At 30.1% G+C, this 21,825-nt stretch overlaps 1 protein-coding gene across 1 annotated transcript; it reads right to left on the reverse strand.

Moving 5' to 3' along the window:
* Positions 1–1,727: 1,727 nt before the first annotated feature.
* LOC111625476 (gamma-soluble NSF attachment protein-like) lies at positions 1,728–21,629 on the reverse strand. Its single transcript, XM_023368629.1, has 10 exons — positions 21,554–21,629; positions 13,201–13,268; positions 10,375–10,459; positions 10,284–10,301; positions 10,070–10,210; positions 9,922–9,988; positions 7,546–7,616; positions 7,312–7,470; positions 2,572–2,692; positions 1,728–2,379 (listed from the first exon to the last, which is right to left on the reverse strand). The coding sequence occupies exons 1-10, from the start codon at positions 21,610–21,612 to the stop codon at positions 2,236–2,238; spliced, it is 933 nt and encodes a 310-aa protein (XP_023224397.1). The 5' UTR covers positions 21,613–21,629; the 3' UTR covers positions 1,728–2,235.
* Between the last annotated feature and the right edge of the window lie 196 nt (positions 21,630–21,825).

Below are 21,825 nucleotides of genomic sequence, written 5' to 3' on the forward strand. Positions count from 1 at the left end.
ATTTGCTCCGGTTACCGAACAAGCCCTCTCTCTATATTTCCTGTGACAAAGAAAGTCCGATCGACAGGTTTGGTAGTTAGTAGCGCCAAGATCTCATCGCGTCATGTAACGAATCATCGAAGACGTTGCTATTTGAATTACATTTCGATGCACATGCCGGAAAGATGATATTTGTTTTTCGGTACGCCCAGTCAAATTTAAATCAGATTAATAAATAAAAACCGCGTTAATTGGCATTTACATAATATAATTGGCGTTCAATAATTCGTGTTTAAATATGCTTAAATACAACAGTACAAATAAATGGTGGTACTGTAGCTGTATCTAGATAATGGCAATGAATCTGCCGAGCGATAAAGTAAGAGTTAAGAAAGAGTACACTGTTTGTAAACTATTTCATGTGGAAGAGTAATTTACGTGGATTTATACAGTAGCTATTTATTTTCTATTAAAAACATGCATTTTTCATCCTTTGAAATTTCCATTTTAGAATTGCTTCTGTTAAAAATAAATTTGAAATATTTTATGATATATTTAGGAGGAATATCAAACAATTGGGCTTTTTAAGCAATTACATAAATTCAAAAAGTTATTAGTTGTTACTAAAGCTCTGTATCATATTGAATTGTTACATGTGATGGTAAACAATCACCATTCAATGTCACTTCTTAAGTTTCTTATTGTTTATATCATACTGTATGATATAAACAATGTATGACTAAAAAAGCAAGCGGATAGTAGACATAAAGTTATAACTTAATAATAATAATAAAATCATAAACTACAAAATAATTATTTGCGTTTTAAAAATAAGCATTATTTTTAACATAGCAATTTTGAAAATGAATTGTCTAAAAGTGAAAAATGCACGTTCTTAGTAGAAAATAAATAGCTACTGTATAAATCTGTGTAAATTACAATTATTTTATGTAAAAATTGCATTGATTTGAAAAAATCTTGCTTGTGAAAATAAACCAGAAAGCTCACAAATATAAGGCACTCCCACTGAACCACACAGTCTTTGATGATATGTTCTGCAAAACTTGTGCATAAGTCTCGGAAATTTTTAACTTTAATTTTCTTTAAAATGTTTGAGAAATGTGCTTCATTCCTATACTTAATATTCATACCAAGGCTTGTCACGCACAATATTATCGAAATCTGACAACCATGTTGTAACCAACCCTTCTTAGTTTTTTTGTACATCCTAAAGTTTACTCTGCATCATGCATTTACAGAGCACAATACATTCCATCTAAGAACAGATTCTCATTTTTCATATTGTCAACAAGATTTCTCTTACAGTTTCACACGATTACATATCACTTGAATAATAATTGTGACTGGAAAATTGCTAAGAATTCTTTCAATTGCTGCTCCAAGTTGGACAAAACTACCCTTTGAGTGATGCAAAATTGTTCCAAACTGGATTTACATTGTGTGGCAAAACTAACATTTTTATGTAAAGTATAGAACAATACATTAAAAATTATTCCTCTTAGACTTGTATTTCAAATATATATATTTAACTCTTTTAACAAAACCAATAAAAATAGTTTTACAAGAGTTAAATATATTTATTTGGATAAAAATAAATGAAGTATGGCTCAAAGTATCAGTGAAAATCCAGACCAAATTCAAAACAGGATATTTCCTAATTGTGCAAGAACCCTCTATTGGGACTGTGCATAACAGAACTAACTGCTCACAGAATTTTTCTTCAACAATAATTACTATTTATTTAAGATAAATACATCTCTCAATTTCTTTACAATGAACAATATCTAATGTCAGAACTAATTTGGAAAATAATATCATTCCTAAAAATTGATAAAATGACCTGCATAAAACATACAATTCATTTAGTACAATAATTTTTTTATATTTAATAAATAACTTTAATTTAATACATTTACTTCTCTATATAATATACAATAATCATACAAAGCAACAAAAATGTTGCAATAATAATTATATAAACAACAAATAGAGAGCTATGTAACATAAAACAATTTTGTTAAAATGGAATCTTGATTGCCTCTCAATCATAGAAATTTGTCAGAAAGTCATTTTGACAAACTCAGTAGGAATACATTATAAAAGTATTGTCGTACTGTATGCATTTTTGATAAGTTAATCGTAAGACGATCGATTCACTAAGTAGAATACTTCAGGTCAAATATATATTAGTCAATATTATTAGAATGAAGTGAAGATGTTTACAGTTTTAAGAATTTACAGTAATCCTCCAGAAAATTCTTCATCCGAATGTCGGTCGTCTTGTGATCCACCAACTTCTGTGACGGCACTGTCCTGTGCTTTGGTGGTCGACTGATTACTCATGCAACTTGCCTGAAGACAACGAGCAAGCTTTGCATACTAATTAGTAAAATAAAACCATCAAAATATATATATTACAGTTCCCAAATATGTAATTTTTACTCTCAAGTTATAAATTTAGTACTGTACAATTAAAGAAGGTTCTATTATTTACATCAAATGCAATCTCTTTACTGAATATATTCAAATTAAGATTTATTTATGTAATAAACTTATGTTTATAAAATTTACCTCAACATCCATATGTTTAATGAAAGGATGATTTAAAGCATAATACATTTGTTCAGCATCTCCTTGATCGTAACCATCTAATAAACTGTTCAACACCATGGTTTCTTCACGCTCAACATAACTAAACAAGAAAAAAACTTTTAACCATTGTTTTTATTTGACATAATTTTAAATAACTGTAAAAATAATGGGTTATCAAGAAGAAATAAAACCCAGAAGCAATAGCTTAAAGAGTTTGGCAATGCTACAAACAGTTTACAACATTGTGAAGTTCTGCTTTCATTTAATCATTCTGTAGTTATAAACTTAAAAAATTCCATATTAATATACAAACTATTTCTTCAGAAAATACACTTGAAAAGTGTGTTCTCATAAATATTGCGTTTATGAAAAATTATTTGGCTGCAATTTGAAAAAAATTGTAGACCTATATATTCCCACTGACATCACCTATCTATTCTGTCCTTCCTTAATTAATCTTGAGAAAGGAGTTAAGGCTGTTATACACGGTAAGGAAATCCTCAAAGGATGTGCTTAACAGACGAAAAAAACTCGGATATAACTGGCTGGATCAAACATAGTAATTTACAAAACTTATTAAAATATCTCCCAACGTATAACGAATTATTTTTATTTAAAAATGGATAGATAGAAAAAAAATCACGGTTAATCCTCAAAGGATTTCCTTACCGTGTATAACAGCCTTAAGATAGATGAAAGCTTACGACAGACATGGAAAGCTTAGGATAAGAGGCCCAGATTAACTATATACAAACTTCTAGTTTAGAATGGAAGTAACATTACTTTGATTCAAAATTTTTCCCCGAACGGAGTTAGATATATGACTGACATGACTTCCTTGCTAACAGGAAAAGTATGACGTACAGGGACAAAATTATCATTAAAAAAATTGAGAACATTGAGGCAAAAAGTTGCAGCCTGGCATTATGATGACGTTACAATAAATGATCGCTCATTAGAATTAGTTTGGTTTATTTGGTTATGACAACATGACACAAGTGATCTGCCAAGGAGCCATATTGGAAAGATGTTTATGTAGAGTTGTGATTGAAGTGTTACTAATGCAAAGAAAACCTAGAAAACTCCATTTGGCCAGTCTGTTGGCCACATACCAATCCACGACCAACTAATGGTGTTTGGTGGTTTTATCCACTCAGTTACTGGAGTATACTTATTGGGCTGTAATTTGGAAAAACTGTAGACCTATAAATTCCCAGTCGTATGTCCATCTCTGACCATCCTTAACCACTCTGCAATGATCAATGGATATACCCATCAAGGGTGATCACATGGCACTGCAGAACGACATCTATATCCACAAAATTTTTTTGCGAATATCGCCAAAAATTACCATGAAAAAAATTCACACAAAAAAGGAATTATGTGACAATAAAGTAAACTTTTTCTTTACTAGACATAACTGTTTAAAAATTTTTTTTCCGAAATGGAAACAAGAAAAATGCGTGGGAAAATTCTTAAAAAATTTCCCACGTTTATTCTCCACTACATCGTGATAGAGCCATATCTGACTAACCGTCTCTACAAAGGTTAGAAACCTTAAAAACAGAGTTAGACAGATGAGTCAGGACCAAACATGGAAATCATAAGAGAAAGAAAACCAAATTAACCACATATGAACTTCCAATTTGTACCATAAGTAATGCTATTTCAGTATGAAAATTCCCCTGAACAGAGTTACACACATAATTGGAACAACTCTATTGCTAACAGGAAAAGTATGATGTACAGAGGCAAAACACTACTACACTCCACACAGCCAAATGCTACATGCTACCTGTCACAGTAATTCAGTGATATAATATATATATTTTACAATTATATCCTTTTATTGTAAGAATATATTTAATTAACTTTTTTGCCAATAGATGATGCTATACATAACTCAGAAAATCAAATGTAAATAAAAATTAATTGATTTATATAAATGCAATCAATATTTTAAGGTGTGTGAATGTCATTATTTAAATTAGAAGTATTTGAACATAACTACAGAGCTTCATAGCAATTGGTCAACAGCATAGGAGTGTATAGCAAACAAACAAACATACATCCTCATGATAGTAATAGAACATTTTGCTTTTAATATATATACAGTATATAAAATAGATATAAATAATATCGAGTTATCTTCCAACTAATTATCAGCCCATCCTTGATGAACCTTTATGTTCGGTAACAAAAATTATTTAATAAATCGTTCAATGAATCTTTTCGACCTTACTCAAGGTCTGCTTCAGGTTAGAGTAAGAACGAATTCCAAAATTTGATGGTTGGAATAGAACAGATTCTAAAATGTTAAATTTAAAAACTTTTGAAACATAACAACCAACCAAAATTTAAGTGTCGGCGGGAATGCATGAAATCCAAAATATACACATAGGGCAACACGTATGTCTATTATTTGTGGGACCAGTATAAAAGTAAATGATATACAATCAAAGTGCATTAGCAATCAAAATTTCAAACACAAGTAACGCCAGGCGTACGATAATGAGTTAACATCCTTAAAATTGATGCAGCTGCTTGTCAAGCCAGCCTTATATATTTCTAGGACCTGCAGGACCCTGATGTGGTTGGTGTGAAAGTCCCTTTTTATCAGCCTGGTGCTAGGAAGGTCAGCATGCACTTCTGGGTCAGTGGCATAAGTGGATAGGGCGGTGGTGTGCCATTTGTTGTCAATGTCGTACTCCCAGACCCTTTGTTGAACTGAAAGTTTGGTGGAACCGATGTATACCAAGTCTCTCCCAGAACCTGTTACCCCTCACTTGAACACTGTACACACCCGGGGCTCCAAGATCGTCAGATTTATCTTTCCCATTTTGTAATAACATATATATTGACTGGAAATAGCGGGTCTAACAGGCACCAAATTAGCCTACAAAAGGACCCAGTCAAACATAAAGGTTCATCAAGGATGGTTATTTAGATAATATATTATTATATTGCATCTTTAGGCATATACAGCAAAAACGTAAGAAAAGGTTTTGTAGGTCGGGAATGAATTAATCCCTTTTACAATGTTTCTTATAAGAAAATTTGTTTCGGTTTGGAACAAATAGGTTTCCGATCACCTTTCAGAATGAATTAAGTTCATAAACTGAGGTTTGACTGTATTTACTTATATTACATATTCTTGTAATGCATAGTCTAAACAATCATAACTCAATCTACTGTTGCTTGTTTTCACCTCTTGTCAATTTGAAAAACAAACATTGTCTATAAAATGAAATTTTACTTTTTAATTTTTAGCCAGACAAGCAACAGCAGCTGCTATGACTGTTGTCTTAAACTAGAAAACTTACTCTGACATACTGTGTGAAAATAAAAAATTTCTTGTACTAATTGCTATTAATAAGCAAATACAGTCAAACACAGATATACAGTAATGAGTTCACAGTTATAATAAGCAAAATGCCATAAGAATTTTAATTTATGCATATTTCCATTCATTTTCTCACAATTATAACAAGAGTACTTCGCAGATATACCAAGCAGATTTTCAGTAGCTAGGCAAACACACAAACATTCTTAATTGTTCAAGTAGTAAGAAATTCTTGGAAAAAAGATAAAACAGAAAGGGTTATTTAGTTTTATGACCTGCATGGATTACAAGCTTATTTATCACTTAACTTTTTTTGTGGAGATCGTTCCTCTCTTTGTTGACCAGCTTCTGCCCTATTCTGCCAATTTACCTAATCACCACTATGATCGTAAAATTACTGTATACTTTAGTTAGAAACAAACCCTTCTATAAGAAAGATGTGTATAAAGAAAAGAAAATGCCTCTCAGTTTACAAAAAAGTAGAAATTATTTGCAAGTCAGAATGTGGTGCTAAAAATGTCAAAGTGTATAGAAAGTTTTCTTTGTCATCTTTCACAGTATCAACATTATGAAAAAACCCAGCAATGAGTTGCTTAACTTAATTGGCAACATTTAAAACTCCATGTGTGGTGGCATCTGTTATGATATTTTATTATTAAAAATNTAGTTTTATGACCTGCATGGATTACAAGCTTATTTATCACTTAACTTTTTTTGTGGAGATCGTTCCTCTCTTTGTTGACCAGCTTCTGCCCTATTCTGCCAATTTACCTAATCACCACTATGATCGTAAAATTACTGTATACTTTAGTTAGAAACAAACCCTTCTATAAGAAAGATGTGTATAAAGAAAAGAAAATGCCTCTCAGTTTACAAAAAAGTAGAAATTATTTGCAAGTCAGAATGTGGTGCTAAAAATGTCAAAGTGTATAGAAAGTTTTCTTTGTCATCTTTCACAGTATCAACATTATGAAAAAACCCAGCAATGAGTTGCTTAACTTAATTGGCAACATTTAAAACTCCATGTGTGGTGGCATCTGTTATGATATTTTATTATTAAAAATCTTTTATATTTTTAATTATTATAAAATGGCAAAAAGCTGAATTTTGAGGGTTGTGATGGGTTTTATAAAAAATTGTAAATGCTAATAACAAGTAAAATTGTCATTAAGTTGCACACAATACCAATCATAACTTACAAATGCAAAAGTAAAGTGTGATTACCACTCAAGTTATTAAATTCTCTAGAAGTGTTATAAACAAAAACTTTCTTTATAAAATGTAATTAAATTAATTAAAATTTTATCCTGTGCTAAATGATGACATCAGCATATATATCAATCTGTGCCTAAACTTAATATTGAAAAATAAATTACCCTCCTCCTTCTTTGTAGATTTTACTGGCAGCAACATAATCTTCTCTTGTCAAGTGGACTAACACAAGAGCAACTATTAATCTTCCAGCTGCGGCCGGATTGTCTCCTTGCAGATTATATTCATATTCCCTTGTCATGTTTTCTGCTGCTTCATCATAACTAGAATGAAATAGTTATTTATACAGATTTCCTATTTTTAATGCTTCAAGTGTATTTATTTAAAATATTTCTCACCGTCTATACTTTAATAATAATCTTGAAGATTTACATAAATATTCGGCAGCTTGACGAGGGCGATCTTCTAGCTATTGGTAAAAAAAAAAAAAAAAAAACAGTACAATTGTTTGTGGTACAGTGAAACTTACTTAAGAATATCTCAAAATTATCTGATAAAGAAATAATGAAATGAACATTTTACATATTGTGTATAACAGTCATGCTCAAATGTCTGTAACTTAAGTTTAGATGATGATAACTAAGTAAGGCGAAGTATAGTATATTACAGAAAAACGTTCAACAATATCCTCACCCTTGTCAATGATTACTTGATTAAGAGATACTTTAAATTCTCTAAAGAAACCATGTATAACATTTTAAAAATATTACTTATTTCTCTACATAAGTAATAAACTAATCCTTCAAAGTCAGGAACAATTATTTGAACTTTGAAAGATTAGTGTGACAATAATTGAATATTAATGGAGAGAATTTAGACAAATGGCAATCTAACTTGTTAGAAAAACTCTAAAGAATCATTCTCATCATTTAAATATCAAAAGACGTTTCGTTTAAACTTTAATGTTTTAGGAAAAAATCTCATTCACAACAACATAAAATTACAAATTTCATGTGTTTTTTTCAATTTAATTGAACATTTTAATAATTGAAATATTTGATAGATCAAGTAAAATAAAATGCAATAAAAGTATTCAATAAATGAAATATTTTTCTCACAAAAGAAAAAAAATTGTACTTCTAAATCTGAGCAAGTATTGCTATTCTTCAAGCTAATGAATTTTATGTTATATTTTATACTGTATAATTTAAATTTCATCCAAAGCTAGAGCCAAGTCCCTTCAAAACATTTATATTTTCAATAATAAATAAAACAATAATAAATTTATGATAATTTTCATGCTTTTGGTGGGTAATAAAAATAGCAAAGATTCAAGAATTTTCTAATTTTTAATGGAACCAGTCGTTCAAAGATATGCTTTGTTATATGAGATAGATTTAATTTTATATTTACAAAAATATTACAAACTATAAATCATAAGCATGCACAATTACACTACACAAATAGTTCAGTTCACCATAACTTTGAATTATTGCCAAAGCTAAGCAACCTTCTAACATGAATTATTGTAATACAGTAGACCCCCCTATAACGCTTAGATACGTTCCACGCTAATCGAATTTTACGTTATAGGAATGATTAAATACATGATCCAATCGCAGCCCGATATCCAATCCCAGCCGAGGTGGGAACTTTACGGACTAAGGCTGTTCAAAAGGTTTTCTTCTATAAAATTAACCGATTCTAGACTAATTCGACTCAACATTTCCAAAACACTTATAATTTTTTGGGAGTAATCCGTATAAACTATGCTATAAACAAAAAATTACCATTCGACTACGCCGTTGCTTAAAGCTGGTTTTCATCGCGGAACAGCACATTAAACGGTGGCTGCAATTTCTAATAACGAATTTTTTGCATAAAAATAACTTGACCTTTGGAGACATCATTAATATAAATAATTTTTATGGCCGTTGAATAAGAAGTGTTTCTTTCACAAGAAATGTATAAAATTAGTGCTGTATTAGACTTACGGTACCTAATTTACATACTGTACAGACGATAATAAACTCAACTTACTAGCCTAAAATCTCCGTAGCGTGTTGCCAGGCGGCAGAAAGCATATATATAATTATAATAAAGTTACAATAAATTAAGTTAATATATAATTATATATACAGTACCTAATTTATATATAATTAATATATAATTATATGTACAGTACCTAATTTATATATAATTTATATATAATACTAAACAGACGATAGCAAACTCAATTTAGCCGCTCCGTAGCGTGGCGCAGGGTCGGAGGAAAGTAGTTCGGCTGCTCATCCACTATTGGTCCAGACTCTATCAATCTTGTCGCGAAACGACGTTATAGGAGGTACGTTATACGAAAGTTGCTACAATTTTTTCGCTACGTTATAGGAATTGTCATTATAGGAACGTACGTTATAGGGGGGTCGACTGTATATAATAATAATTTTGTAAGAGTAATTAAATTAAGGTTGTAACATGTTATGCCTATCTTCGGACTATATTTTGTTGTGAATTACTTATTAGTATTCAGTAATCTGTAGCTTTTACATTGTCCAAAGTTAAGGTAAACTTTTATATTGCAAACAACAGCATAAATATCATAAAAGAAAGAAGCAGAGTTGCAAACAGTGCACTTTCAAAATTGTTACGTAACTATTTTTTATTAAAAAATATTATAAAAAACATGCTTAAAACTTAAATTTTTTATTTAGTAAAAGAGATAATCTAGCAGGTTTCACTGTAGAAAATAAGATCTTAAAATTTAATGAATTTACCATAGCTACTTCGGCTGCTTTATTATAAAGGTCAATAGCTCTATCAGGTAATTTATTCTCCACCATTCTAAAAATATTAAACATTTAAAATTTGCAGAACTATATATATTTAAGTAGATTATATAATCATCATTATGGAGAAACTTACTTAGCACCTTTTTCTAACACTATAGCAGCAGTGTCGGGAGTTCCATGTTCACGAAATAATTGACATGCCCTCTGAATCAGGTGAATCACTGTTGGATAATCTTCCATGTCTTTACAGACGAATGCTGCTTGTTCATAACTCCTATTAAAAAGAAGGTGCCGATATAGTAAAAAGCAAGACAGTTTTTAAAATTTATTTAATAAAATCTACTTACTTAGCAGCAGAAAAATATCTTTCATTTAGTTAAGAAATAATCTGAAATAAAAGAATTTTTAAATGCACATAAACCCTTGTAAGAAGGATACGATCTGTTTTTTGCATAGCAATCAGCAGCTCTCATTAATGCGTCTTTACACTGCTCGTATGCCTTGACGGTCTTGAAACAAGTTGCTATGAATAGATATAATTAAAGTATTAAACAATGTTTGCTTAAATTCTATAAATAATGACTGTATCAATTCACAACTAGATAATTAATGTAATTATAATCTATTAAAAGAAATTCAAAGTTCAATGAAAGCACTTTATTCATTCATTACATTTTAGAATAAAAATTAATTATTATTTCATTAAAAAGTTTCTTAGTATGTTAGCTGCTTTATGACTGACATCAAAATTTGTATACAGACTAAGCAATGGGTGTGGAAAATGATTTTACAAAAGAAATTTGTTCAAAAACTTCTGCTAGGGGAAATTTGCAAGAAAATATGAAAAACAAAACAACAAAAATGCATTTATTCATTCTGCAAGGGATATGCCTTCTGTAGAGGCTGTTTACTGATGTAAGGAATGTTACTCAATGTCTACCCCATTTTTCAGGTGTAAAATTCAAAGACAATGAACATTTGTTCTACAGCTGAATTACTCTCAAGTAATGCTTTGCATGTGCAGTGTAATATGATTCTTTAAGCCTGCCAAAGTTGTAACATTTCCATGATAAACCATATTCTTTGAATGATTCTACAATAAGAAATCATATAAATTCAGATCTGGATAACATGGTAGATAGGTAATTGGAAACAAGCAATTAATCATCCAGCAATGGGTGAAATGTTGGCACAAAACCTACTTTGCATTGTAGCCAATATGGGGAGGGGCATACCATCCTGCATAAATGTTGCAAACACAAGACACTGTCGCTAAAGTTAGAGAATGTCATGATATCAGCATCCCCTAGCAGAAGTTTTTGAACTAAATTTTCTTTTGCAATCTATTAATTCCCAATGAAATTTACTAAAATACTAAATTACAAAACCAAACTCCAGCAATTTTAAAAGTAAAGTTGGAAGTTTAACAAGATAAACTAATTTTTTGAAGAAAATAATAAATATTAACATGGCCGACGGTATTACATTTAATAAAATATAAAAATATAAAATTACAACGTTTAACAATACTTTGTTTCCGTTTGTTCATCCGTCGTTCGCTCCAGTTGACAGTCCACAAAAATTACAATCACGGAGTTAAAAATAAAATAGTTTATATTTTATTAAAGATAAACTAATGTTTTTTGTAATCATAAATTACCATCAACAGGTTACATTTGGAAATGAAATCAACTGCCGAAATGGAAGTTTTTTAAATTTTACAGTTGTCTTCTCTTGATTCGACAGAATTTATGACTGTTAACTTTATTGCTGGATTATTGGTGGACTTCTTGTAAAGTCTTCCATGCTTTTGCCAGCATATTATTGTCTTTAAAATTGATTAACACATCCTATAACATTACCAATAGTGCAGCAGAATATGCATACAATCATGGGGTCATAGGAAGCCATATTATGAAGCATTTACTTTAGTCCAGGAATAAAGCATGAAAAACATCCACTCTTTTACCAAGCCTCTCTATTATTTTGTTCAAAAAAACTGAGTAAATGTTTGAAATCTGAAAAAGCTAAAAATTTATAGTGTGTACAAGAAAGGCATTGCAATCAATTTTAAAGACAATAATATGCTGGCACAAGCAAGAAGACTTTACTAGTTTGTCTTATTAAACTTTCAACTTATAAAATAATCATCTAAATTCAATTCATACTCATTTAACACCATATAAGAGTAGAAACTTTTCTGTGACCAAGTGTTGTGTATTTACAGATATAAAACTAAATGCAATAATTGCAGATTCTTTTTATTTACTTGTAATCTGCTCCAAGCACATGTTATTTTGCAGAATTATATTAAACATTTAAATCCTGAAAGTACTGCACATGGACAAGAATATTTACATAATGGTAAGTAAGAGCTCCACAGTTAATTATAAATTTTTATTTGTTATGAAGCACAACACATTTCTTTCTTTATTTTAATAAAACAATTCCGAAATATTACATAAATTCCAGTTTCAATTATATTATTTTGTATTTATTCTATTATTCTAAAATGGTACAAAATTTATTTAATTTAGCTGAAGTTGAACAGAAATTTATAAACTATGATAAGTAAAAATGTTTTTAATACCAGAAGAGTTGGCTTTGTTTAATGATGCTTAATGATTTAAATATTTATGTACTTATTGTATTTATTAATAGAGGAAAAAAATAAAATAAATAATATAGAGTCGACCCCCCAACAACACTGTTGATAATTCTGTTTTATATGAATTCCATGTTGTACGAGTCACTTAGATTTTACAAATACGTGCGCCGGGCTGTGAATGGCTCACATATTTGTAAAATCTAAGTGACTCGTACAACATGGAATTCATATAAAACGGAATTATCAACAGTGTTATAATGGGGTCGACTGTATAAAGTTCAGTAAATATGCAATACTGTATTTCCATAATTCAAAAATGCACATTTATTCACATTTTAATGTTTCTAAGTCTTATGTTTGACAAAAAAGCTTGCCAGTGTGCCAAATTGCAGAATAGTAAGCAGTGAATAACTGATTATCTGTAAATTAACAAACTTTAGGCTTATCTGATCTTGTTATTCTCACTTCAGTCATGTGCATCTGCAAGGTAAATGCACACTTGGGCAAACAGATAATGTGAGCAAAGCAAATGGAATTACATTGGCTTAGATCCGAAGAAATGCAGTATTTTATTAATATTCTCTATGAACTAAATTCATAAAATTTACTATTTTTTTTATTATCAAGACTTGACTTATTTCAAATATAATTCTTACCTGCTTTTGAATATTCATTTGCAGCACTGTCATAATCAGGCTTCCATTTAAAAAGAGAAGTTTTTAAACTGTCAAAAGAATTTTTAAAATCATTAAACTTGATCAAAATACTTCATATAAATAATAATTAAATTAAAATTACTATTTTGATATTATTATTATTCTGATACTAAATGAAAATTTCGATCATTACACTATTTAAATAAAAAGAAAAATACATATATTATTAATATTTTGTAAACATAAATTTTGTTTGATAGATTATTTAGTATTGTGAAATCATAAAAATAAAGTAGCATAAATACAATGAAATTTAATGACCTCACTTACAGAAACTTTCCTAATTTTCCACACCTTTTATTATAGCCTGATACAAAAGTCAGAGTATTACATTTGCAGGTGCTGCTTCTTTAACTCAAAAGTTACCAAACTAAAAGTTTACATGTTGTAAAAAAATAAAGTGGTCAATTATTCTCAAAGACTTAAAAATATATTCAAAAATTCCTAAAAACTGTCAAAAATACTTCAGCTTCTGTAACAGCTTATCATAAAAGATGTTTAGTAGTCAGTCAACTAAGAAATAACTGCAAATCTGTTATATTTATTTTCTTTATTGCAATGTTGACTGACATGACATACAATCATTAGAGGCCTTAGAAATTTATAGAGCTGACAAGAATGAAAATTGCATCAACTCAAGATTGTATTCCAGTACCACAAGCCTGGAAATATTATTTAGACTTCCACAAAATTTAATTTTATTTTTAAATTATACCTTGTAAAAATATTGCTTATTTATTTATGATGTTGTAAGGAACCAAAGTCCGAGCGTTATTTTTATTTACTTTTATTTTGCTTATTATTCTATTTTTGTTTGGGGCTTATGTTTTGTTAGGACAAAGGTTTCCTCACCATTCACCTTAGTAACTTAAAAATAAAAGAAAAACCAACTCACCGACGAAAGAAAAGCGCCGTAGAAAAACTCGCGCACACTTGCGCTTCCCGAGCGGAAAAAAGTAAGTCCGCACCGAGAAAAGGGGGGAGACCCCACAAGCACGAATTAGGGACTCGCTAAACTTTAAAGAATAAAAACGTCCCGAAAATTGTGAAAAAGAATAATGTAAAAGGTTAACGAGTAATTGTCGTAAATAGGCTGCCAGAGAAACGAAAAAAGTTTATTGTTAGCGTTAAGTATGTAAATGAGGAGAGTGATCTCATTCAGAATTGTGACGTCACCTCACACTATGAATCCCAAGTCTCAAGTGAAGATGAACGAGGTGAATTCCTGATAGCGACGAGCTTTGGTGAGCTTCGTAGCAGTGATTGAGAGAGGTGTCCGATAGGATCAAATAGTTCCAAGGCGATTTTGAAGTTATTCGATTTATGGATCGACGATTATAGAAAGTCTTGAGAGTCTGAAAAAATAGGTTCCTAGTATATTGAGGTGACGATTAGGATCTTTAATTTATAAGAAATATTGTTTATAAATTTAAGTCTTTGATTTTTGTCAAATTCCAAAGGGGATAAAAAACTCACAACTCACCACACTTATATATCAAACACGTACACTGAACCAATATAATGTGTGGTACGATCGACGAAACAAAAAACAAACGTTTTCGAACTTCTTCTAGAATCTAGAAGAGGTCGATCGTACCACACATTATATTGGTTCAGTGTACGTGTTTTCCAAAGGGGAATAGAATTAAGTTAGAAATAGATTGATTTGAGTTTTGTCGGGTTGATTCTTGTTGAATTTCATTGAATAAATTATTGTTTGATTTTTACTAAATACTGTATATAGTTTATTACTAGAAGTTTAATTAAATATTTGATTTTTGTTATTGACAAACTTTGTCATTATTTAATTCGGTGCACGCTTAAAGTCCAGGCCTGGCACACTAACGCGAATCCGCGTAAAGTACCCATTAGGGAATGGCTATTTCCGGCACACAGTAGTGTCGATAATCGTTGGAAAAGTCGGAAAAATAATATAGTACTTTACAATGTAACTATGTGTCACTGTCTTGTTCAAACATTGGAACACTGCAATGTTTGATTAATAGAACTGTTTTTGTATTCTTGCTGATAAAGGCCGATAAATTGTGGCTGAAAATGTTGAACCAGTACCTGTTGTTCACTAAAAATTACATTTACGTGTTATTTCTTTGAAGACTAATATCTTTATTTCCCAGCAACACTTTTTAATTAGAGTTTTTGGACTCATTAACTGGTTTTCCTTGGGTTAATAACTGAATTAGAACATTTCAATAATTGATGTTTGAAAATAGTATATGGTAAGTAAAAACAAAAATTACTAAAAATTAACAACATACAACACAAGCAAAAATTAAAACTATTAGTCTATACATAGTATAAAATATGACTTCTTATCTTAAACAATCACACTTTAACCACAGATTAAACAAGCAATCGGTAGCTTTAGGGTAAGTAAAAACTCTGCTTTATCCTTTGTGACATCCTTATTTTTTTGTCCTTTTTCTACCAGGCATTGTACAGTAATCTACAAGCAAAACCTATACCTAATTACTGTAACTATATAGCAGAATTTAGTATTAATAGTTTTGTTAGAACTTTTATGGAATTTTCACTTGGCATTAAGCAAATGAAGATATATACATTTTTTAAACTTTATAAATAGTCTCTATTGGAAACAAGTGGACAAAGTGAGCAGGGAGTTTAGTCACTTTAGGCAGCCAGGGGAGCAAAGCCCCTCTAGTAATTCATAGAAGCTTTGCTATATATATTCAACACATACAAATACTGTAATACTTTTAACCTAAACTGTATCTAACAAATAGTCAAGGAATTGGTGAATGTTAGATTGTGGACATGACTTACTTCTCTTCAACTGTACACTTGCTGTCTATTTGCCTATTATCAGTCCATCAACAGCATTGATCACATTTGATACCTGAATTTTTTATTATTCCAGTGAACCTGGCAAGAGACAAGGCAATATTATCTATCTGTCTTTTCCAGCAGAGATTTCCATCCATAACTATTCCCAGATACTTTATTTCACTTATTCTGCTGATTTTATCCTCATTTATTTGGATTAATTCTTTACTTATATCAATTTCTTTCTTGATAGTATAACAAATATTTTGGAAAATTCAAAATTTTGACATCTAACATTCCAGGGAAGAAAACTTGGAAATAATTCAAATTTCTACAATAAGATGATCAATGCTCTCAACATTTTTTTAATATTATTTTTCATTTTTAAGTTAAACTTAACTTTGCCAATTTTCTCTTTTATAACACATTAGCTTGATGTTTCACTCTGGCAGGAGCATATCATAACAGGAGCTTTATAATTCTGGCTCCAAGAATAATCCTTAATTACATGAAATTAATAAAACTGCTATATTTTTTGAAAATTTTTTTAATTCTAAAATTTCATTAAAAAGTTCAAAACACATTAACTGAATGAAAGATACAAAAGAGTCAAATTTTGAGAAAATTTATAATAAATAATTAGAAAATTCAATTAAAAAATTAAGTGCAATACTCTTTGTGTGGTAGAAATTTGAAAAATGTAGTTACAAACAAGTACTTACATAGTGCAATGAACATAGTTTTAAGAAATAATTTTATTTCCTGTCACTTTTCAAGATAATTTTTTTTGTACAAAATGTAGAAAATACATTAGAGCAGGGAAAAAATTAAAATAAACAGGCCATTTTCATAAAGTTACTCAAAATATTAAAAATATACAGTTTTTGGTAAATGTATTCCACGCATGCACATACTGTACATAAATCTAGATAACAAATTCTAGTACAAGTTGCCCAAAGGAAAGCTAATCATCTATATTACATCTCTTTTAGTCATTTTTTAATTAAAATATAATTAAAATTTAATTTTATAAAAATGTATTTGTACTGATACATTTTTATAAAAATGGGTTTTATGTTTAAAATAAAAATATTAATGCAAAAATTTTAAAAATCTCTTTAATGTTTATTGCAAAAGAAGAAAGATTTGCTGTCATTAACATATAACGTAAGGGAACTGATAAAAGAATCAACATAAACATATTAAGTCAATGGCCATATATTATTTTTTCAGGTTAATGACCAATGGAAAATGATTAACGCCTTTTGCTCATGCAGGGCTGGTCTTCTTGGTAGATGCAAGCATGCAGCACGTCTTACTTTTTTTATTAGTGAAGAAAAAATAGAACCAAGAAGTAGTTTACCGCAAACTTGGAATAAACCAGCAACTTTAAAAAAAGAAGAATACAAACAAGCAATAAGACTTAACCAGAGTTTTTGGGACAAGAAGAAGCTGCAGGAAAACAAACCAATACATATCTCTAGCTGATTCAAATATAATATACTGATAGAAAACTCTATATATATTATATGGTCAATAAAGAGTGCACTGCCTAGAAATGCCATGGCTGATGCTGTTCTCCAGATGGCATTATCAGAGACAGTGACAGACATTATTGTTTATTTCTTATATACTTAGGAATGCTTTTATAATTAATGAAGACAAACATAAAAAAAAGCATCTGTACAGCATTAATTTTTGCCTTTCTTCTAACTGGGTCTTTTTTCATTCTGAAAAATAAAAACTACTACTGTGGTATTACTGTAAGAAGTATTACATCCTACCATGCTACAAATATCTTGTCTCTTTATTCCAGAAAAAAAATTCACCAAATTTGTCATGTTAGCTCAGTCATATCTCTGTTGTTTGCAACTACAAAGTTCACTATTTTATCGCAAGAGGTCTCCATCAGTTGCGCAAAACATATAGGAAGGAAGCCTATACTTCAAACAAAACAAAGTTAAATTCTAGACATTCAGTCTTTATCTACTTGAAAACAATTTAATATTGTATTGATACAAATGAGTCATCACAAAAATAATACTCTACTACAATAAAAAACTAATAAAAGAAAAATTTTAACACACTATCTTCTATAAGTAAGACATATTATTCACATTTGTTACTGATTAACAGCATTTTAAGGCATTATTTCCTAAACCTATATATGCTTCAATTTTTTTTTAATATCATTAATTGTCCAAGCTGGAACTGCTCCAGATCAAGAAAACACCAAAACACACTTTTCACACCTTTCCAGTATGAAAATTTAATAAACAAACAAATGCTTTTGACTTGCTTCTGGCCATCTTCAGATTTACCATTACAAAACAAATTTAAAAAGAACCAAAAACATTTGTTTCATTAAAATTCTATGTTGGAAAGCAGTGTGAAATGTGACCTTAAACGTGCTCAGCAAGTAAACATATATATTAGAACACCTTAATTTTGCTGAGAATTATATATTTTAAACACAAACGCTTTCAACCTGATTAACAGGCCATCTTCAGGTCCAAAAAACGAAAATGGAACAGATACGTTCCATGTATAGAATATACATATTTAAATCAAAATTTAGAACAAAAATTTTAAAAAATATACAAGAGAAACGGAATAAAATATAAAAATAACACAAAATAAAATTAAAATATACAAGAGAATATATAAAAATAACACCAAATAAACTAAAAAATAAAAAATATATAATAAATATAATAAATCTTCCAATAAACTAATTCTAGCTTGAGTTTTCAGTGAACTTTTTAATCATGTATTTCCACGCCGACGACAGGCTCTCAGCATCTCTCGCATTTAAACATCCCTCACGTAGCCTACTCCTATATATTTCAATCTTCTCCGCCGTCATTGATAAAGTGGGGGAAGACACTGGTTTTATAATTGTTGCCTCGTCCCATTTCACCACCGAACCTTGGACTTGNAGTAATTTGAACAGTATTATGAAAGAAGTTGCTAATAAGAAACAAGCAAGAATAGTTTTAAAAAGAGCCCCAAATTTATATAAGATATTGAGAAATGATAAGGATAGAATAAAGACAGAAGAAAAACCAGGTGTCTATAAAGTTCCTTATGAAAACATCCAACTAGATGTTAAGAAAGACTACATCGGCGTCACCAACAGGAGCTTAGGAGTAAGACTAAAAGAACATCGGTATAACGTAAAAAAAGGATCCAATGCCACGGTTTTGTCACAAATGTCGCAAGTCCAAGGTTCGGTGGTGAAATGGGACGAGGCAACAATTATAAAACCAGTGTCTTCCCCCACTTTATCAATGACGGCGGAGAAGATTGAAATATATAGGAGTAGGCTACGTGAGGGATGTTTAAATGCGAGAGATGCTGAGAGCCTGTCGTCGGCGTGGAAATACATGATTAAAAAGTTCACTGAAAACTCAAGCTAGAATTAGTTTATTGGAAGATTTATTATATTTATTATATATTTTTTATTTTTTAGTTTATTTGGTGTTATTTTTATATATTCTCTTGTATATTTTAATTTTATTTTGTGTTATTTTTATATTTTATTCCGTTTCTCTTGTATATTTTTTAAAATTTTTGTTCTAAATTTTGATTTAAATATGTATATTCTATACATGGAACGTATCTGTTCCATTTTCGTTTTTTGGACCTGAAGATGGCCTGTTAATCAGGTTGAAAGCGTTTGTGTTTAAAATATATAATTCTCAGCAAAATTAAGGTGTTCTAATATATAAGTGTGAAATGTGTTTAGTTATTTTACAGAAGACTTAAAACCTATTGAGGAGCTAATGATTTTAGTTCATTGGTATTGGAAATCTTACCTAAATGTTGAAAAAAATAAAGCAAAGCAACTATTTGGTTAACTTTCCTGGAAAAATTTAACACTATGTGTGCCACCTACCACCTGTTATATTTTATTTTATTATTAAATACTTTTTATACTTTTAATTATTATAAAATGGCAATTTAGGCAGTTTAATTTAGAAGATAGGGATGGGTTTTATAAAAAAAATTGTAATGCTAATAACAAGTAAAATCATCATTAAGTCCAACCCTACTCAAGTACAACACACAACCCCCTTTATCTCCCCATTCTTTAGACCTTGAATTACCAAAATTTAATACCATCAATTATCTTAATACATAAACCTCCCTGCAAAATTTCAGCAATTTTTGACAAAAAGCACAGGAATTATTAAGCTTCGAAGAGGGCAAACAAAATCATGCCCCCCCCCACACATACTAACATCCATACATACAAAAGCCATGAAAATTTTTTGCATTTCTTGATGTTTCCAGGTTTTCCCAAGTGCAAAAATGCAAAGTATCTTGGGGAGGTCATTTTTTTTACTGATTACCATACTTTCCTTCCATTATATATATAACAGCCTGGAAAGTAATAAATTAAGTTTACAGAAAATTATTTGAATTTATTGAAAAATTGGTAAACTTTCACATGTGAATGACACCACTGGGACCTTAACAGAGATACAGACATATCAAAAGAAACAAAAATGTCAAAGGAACTACACTTCTACATGTAACTCTTCGTGAGATATTTGCCTCCAAATGTGGCAGCAGATCCAGTCGCCATCTTGCTTGTAAACGTCACTCTTACAAGCACGGGTATTTATGTTACAGGCACGGGTTGCCATACCTATAACATAAATAATAAATGCTTTAACTTCTACCAACTGAAAACTGTTTTTACCTTCAACCAGTACCACCGTCTATTCTCCACAGTCCGTATTGGTCAAGGCTCGCCATCGCTCTACACCACTCACACACTTTGGTGCTCACTATCGCTCGTATCTTGCAAGAATGGGACCAGTCTCCACACTCCCTAAGACTATATAACATCAAGTATTTCACAAACAGTTAAGCGGGCCACTCAAAGCCGGCACATTCACGCGGACACATAGTTAAATGTGACGGTCTTAGTGGAATGCATGGTACCGTACAACTCCCAATTTCACCCCAAAGGCAGGGCAATTTTGGGAAGCCATATCGCACTCAGGGTCGCACAGAGATACGGTTTCTTTGCCTTCTTTGCTCCTACAGATATGGTCTACAGCTCCGTTAAAGTTTAAACAGTGTTATTCGGATCTACAATCGTAAAAAAATATCTGAAAGCATGAAAATTAGTTAATAAAATTTATAAATCAGTTTATTACTTTATTAAGTAGGCGTGACTTTTAGATAATTTCTATATGCATGTATGTAAATACAGATTATTTAAAGTTAACTTCTATCGTTTAATGCGTATTCAATCATTTAAAATGATTCAAAAAGAGTTTTTTAAAAATCATTTTCAATCAAATTTTATTTTAGAATCAATTTATCTTTCATCTAACTGTTGACATAATGATGAAAGTTCATAGTGCAAAACTAAGCTTAAACATTGGCATTTCTGTTCATACATCTATTTAAATTATTACCATAGTCAATTTAAAATAAATATATGGATGAATCAATAATATAAAACGGATCTTACTGTTTTTCTGCTTCTCTAATGCACTCGTTACCCTCATCTATCTTCTTCGCAGACGCCATTTTAGCGAAAACGCCACCTTTAGGTCAAAAAGAAAAATATCTGAAAAAATCGGAAAAATTAACTAAACTATTAAAATCATTAAAAATGAATAAATGGATTTTTAATTTTTAAATTAAAAAGTTTTAATAGATTAATAATTTTATTAAATAAATTAATGAATCTTCGAATAATAAATATATATATATATACTGTACTGTATATGAAGCGTGCGA

The sequence above is a fragment of the Centruroides sculpturatus genome, unplaced genomic scaffold, assembly GCF_000671375.1.
Source record: "Centruroides sculpturatus isolate CEXI.00-Female unplaced genomic scaffold, Cexi_2.0 scaffold95, whole genome shotgun sequence".
Classification (NCBI taxonomy): domain Eukaryota; kingdom Metazoa; phylum Arthropoda; class Arachnida; order Scorpiones; family Buthidae; genus Centruroides; species Centruroides sculpturatus.

Bases quoted from the DNA above. Each gene is read 5' to 3' on its own strand.
- LOC111625476 (XM_023368629.1), bottom strand. From the start codon at position 21,612: ATGGCGTCTGCGAAGAAGATAGATGAGGGTAACGAGTGCATTAGAGAA. The intron at 9,989-10,069 runs GTAAGTTTCTCC...TAATATTTTTAG, and splicing joins GTGTTAGAAAAAGGTGCTAA to AATGGTGGAGAATAAATTAC. The intron at 2,693-7,311 runs GTAATTTATTTT...TTTCTTGTTTAG, and splicing joins ATCTACAAAGAAGGAGGAGG to TTATGTTGAGCGTGAAGAAA.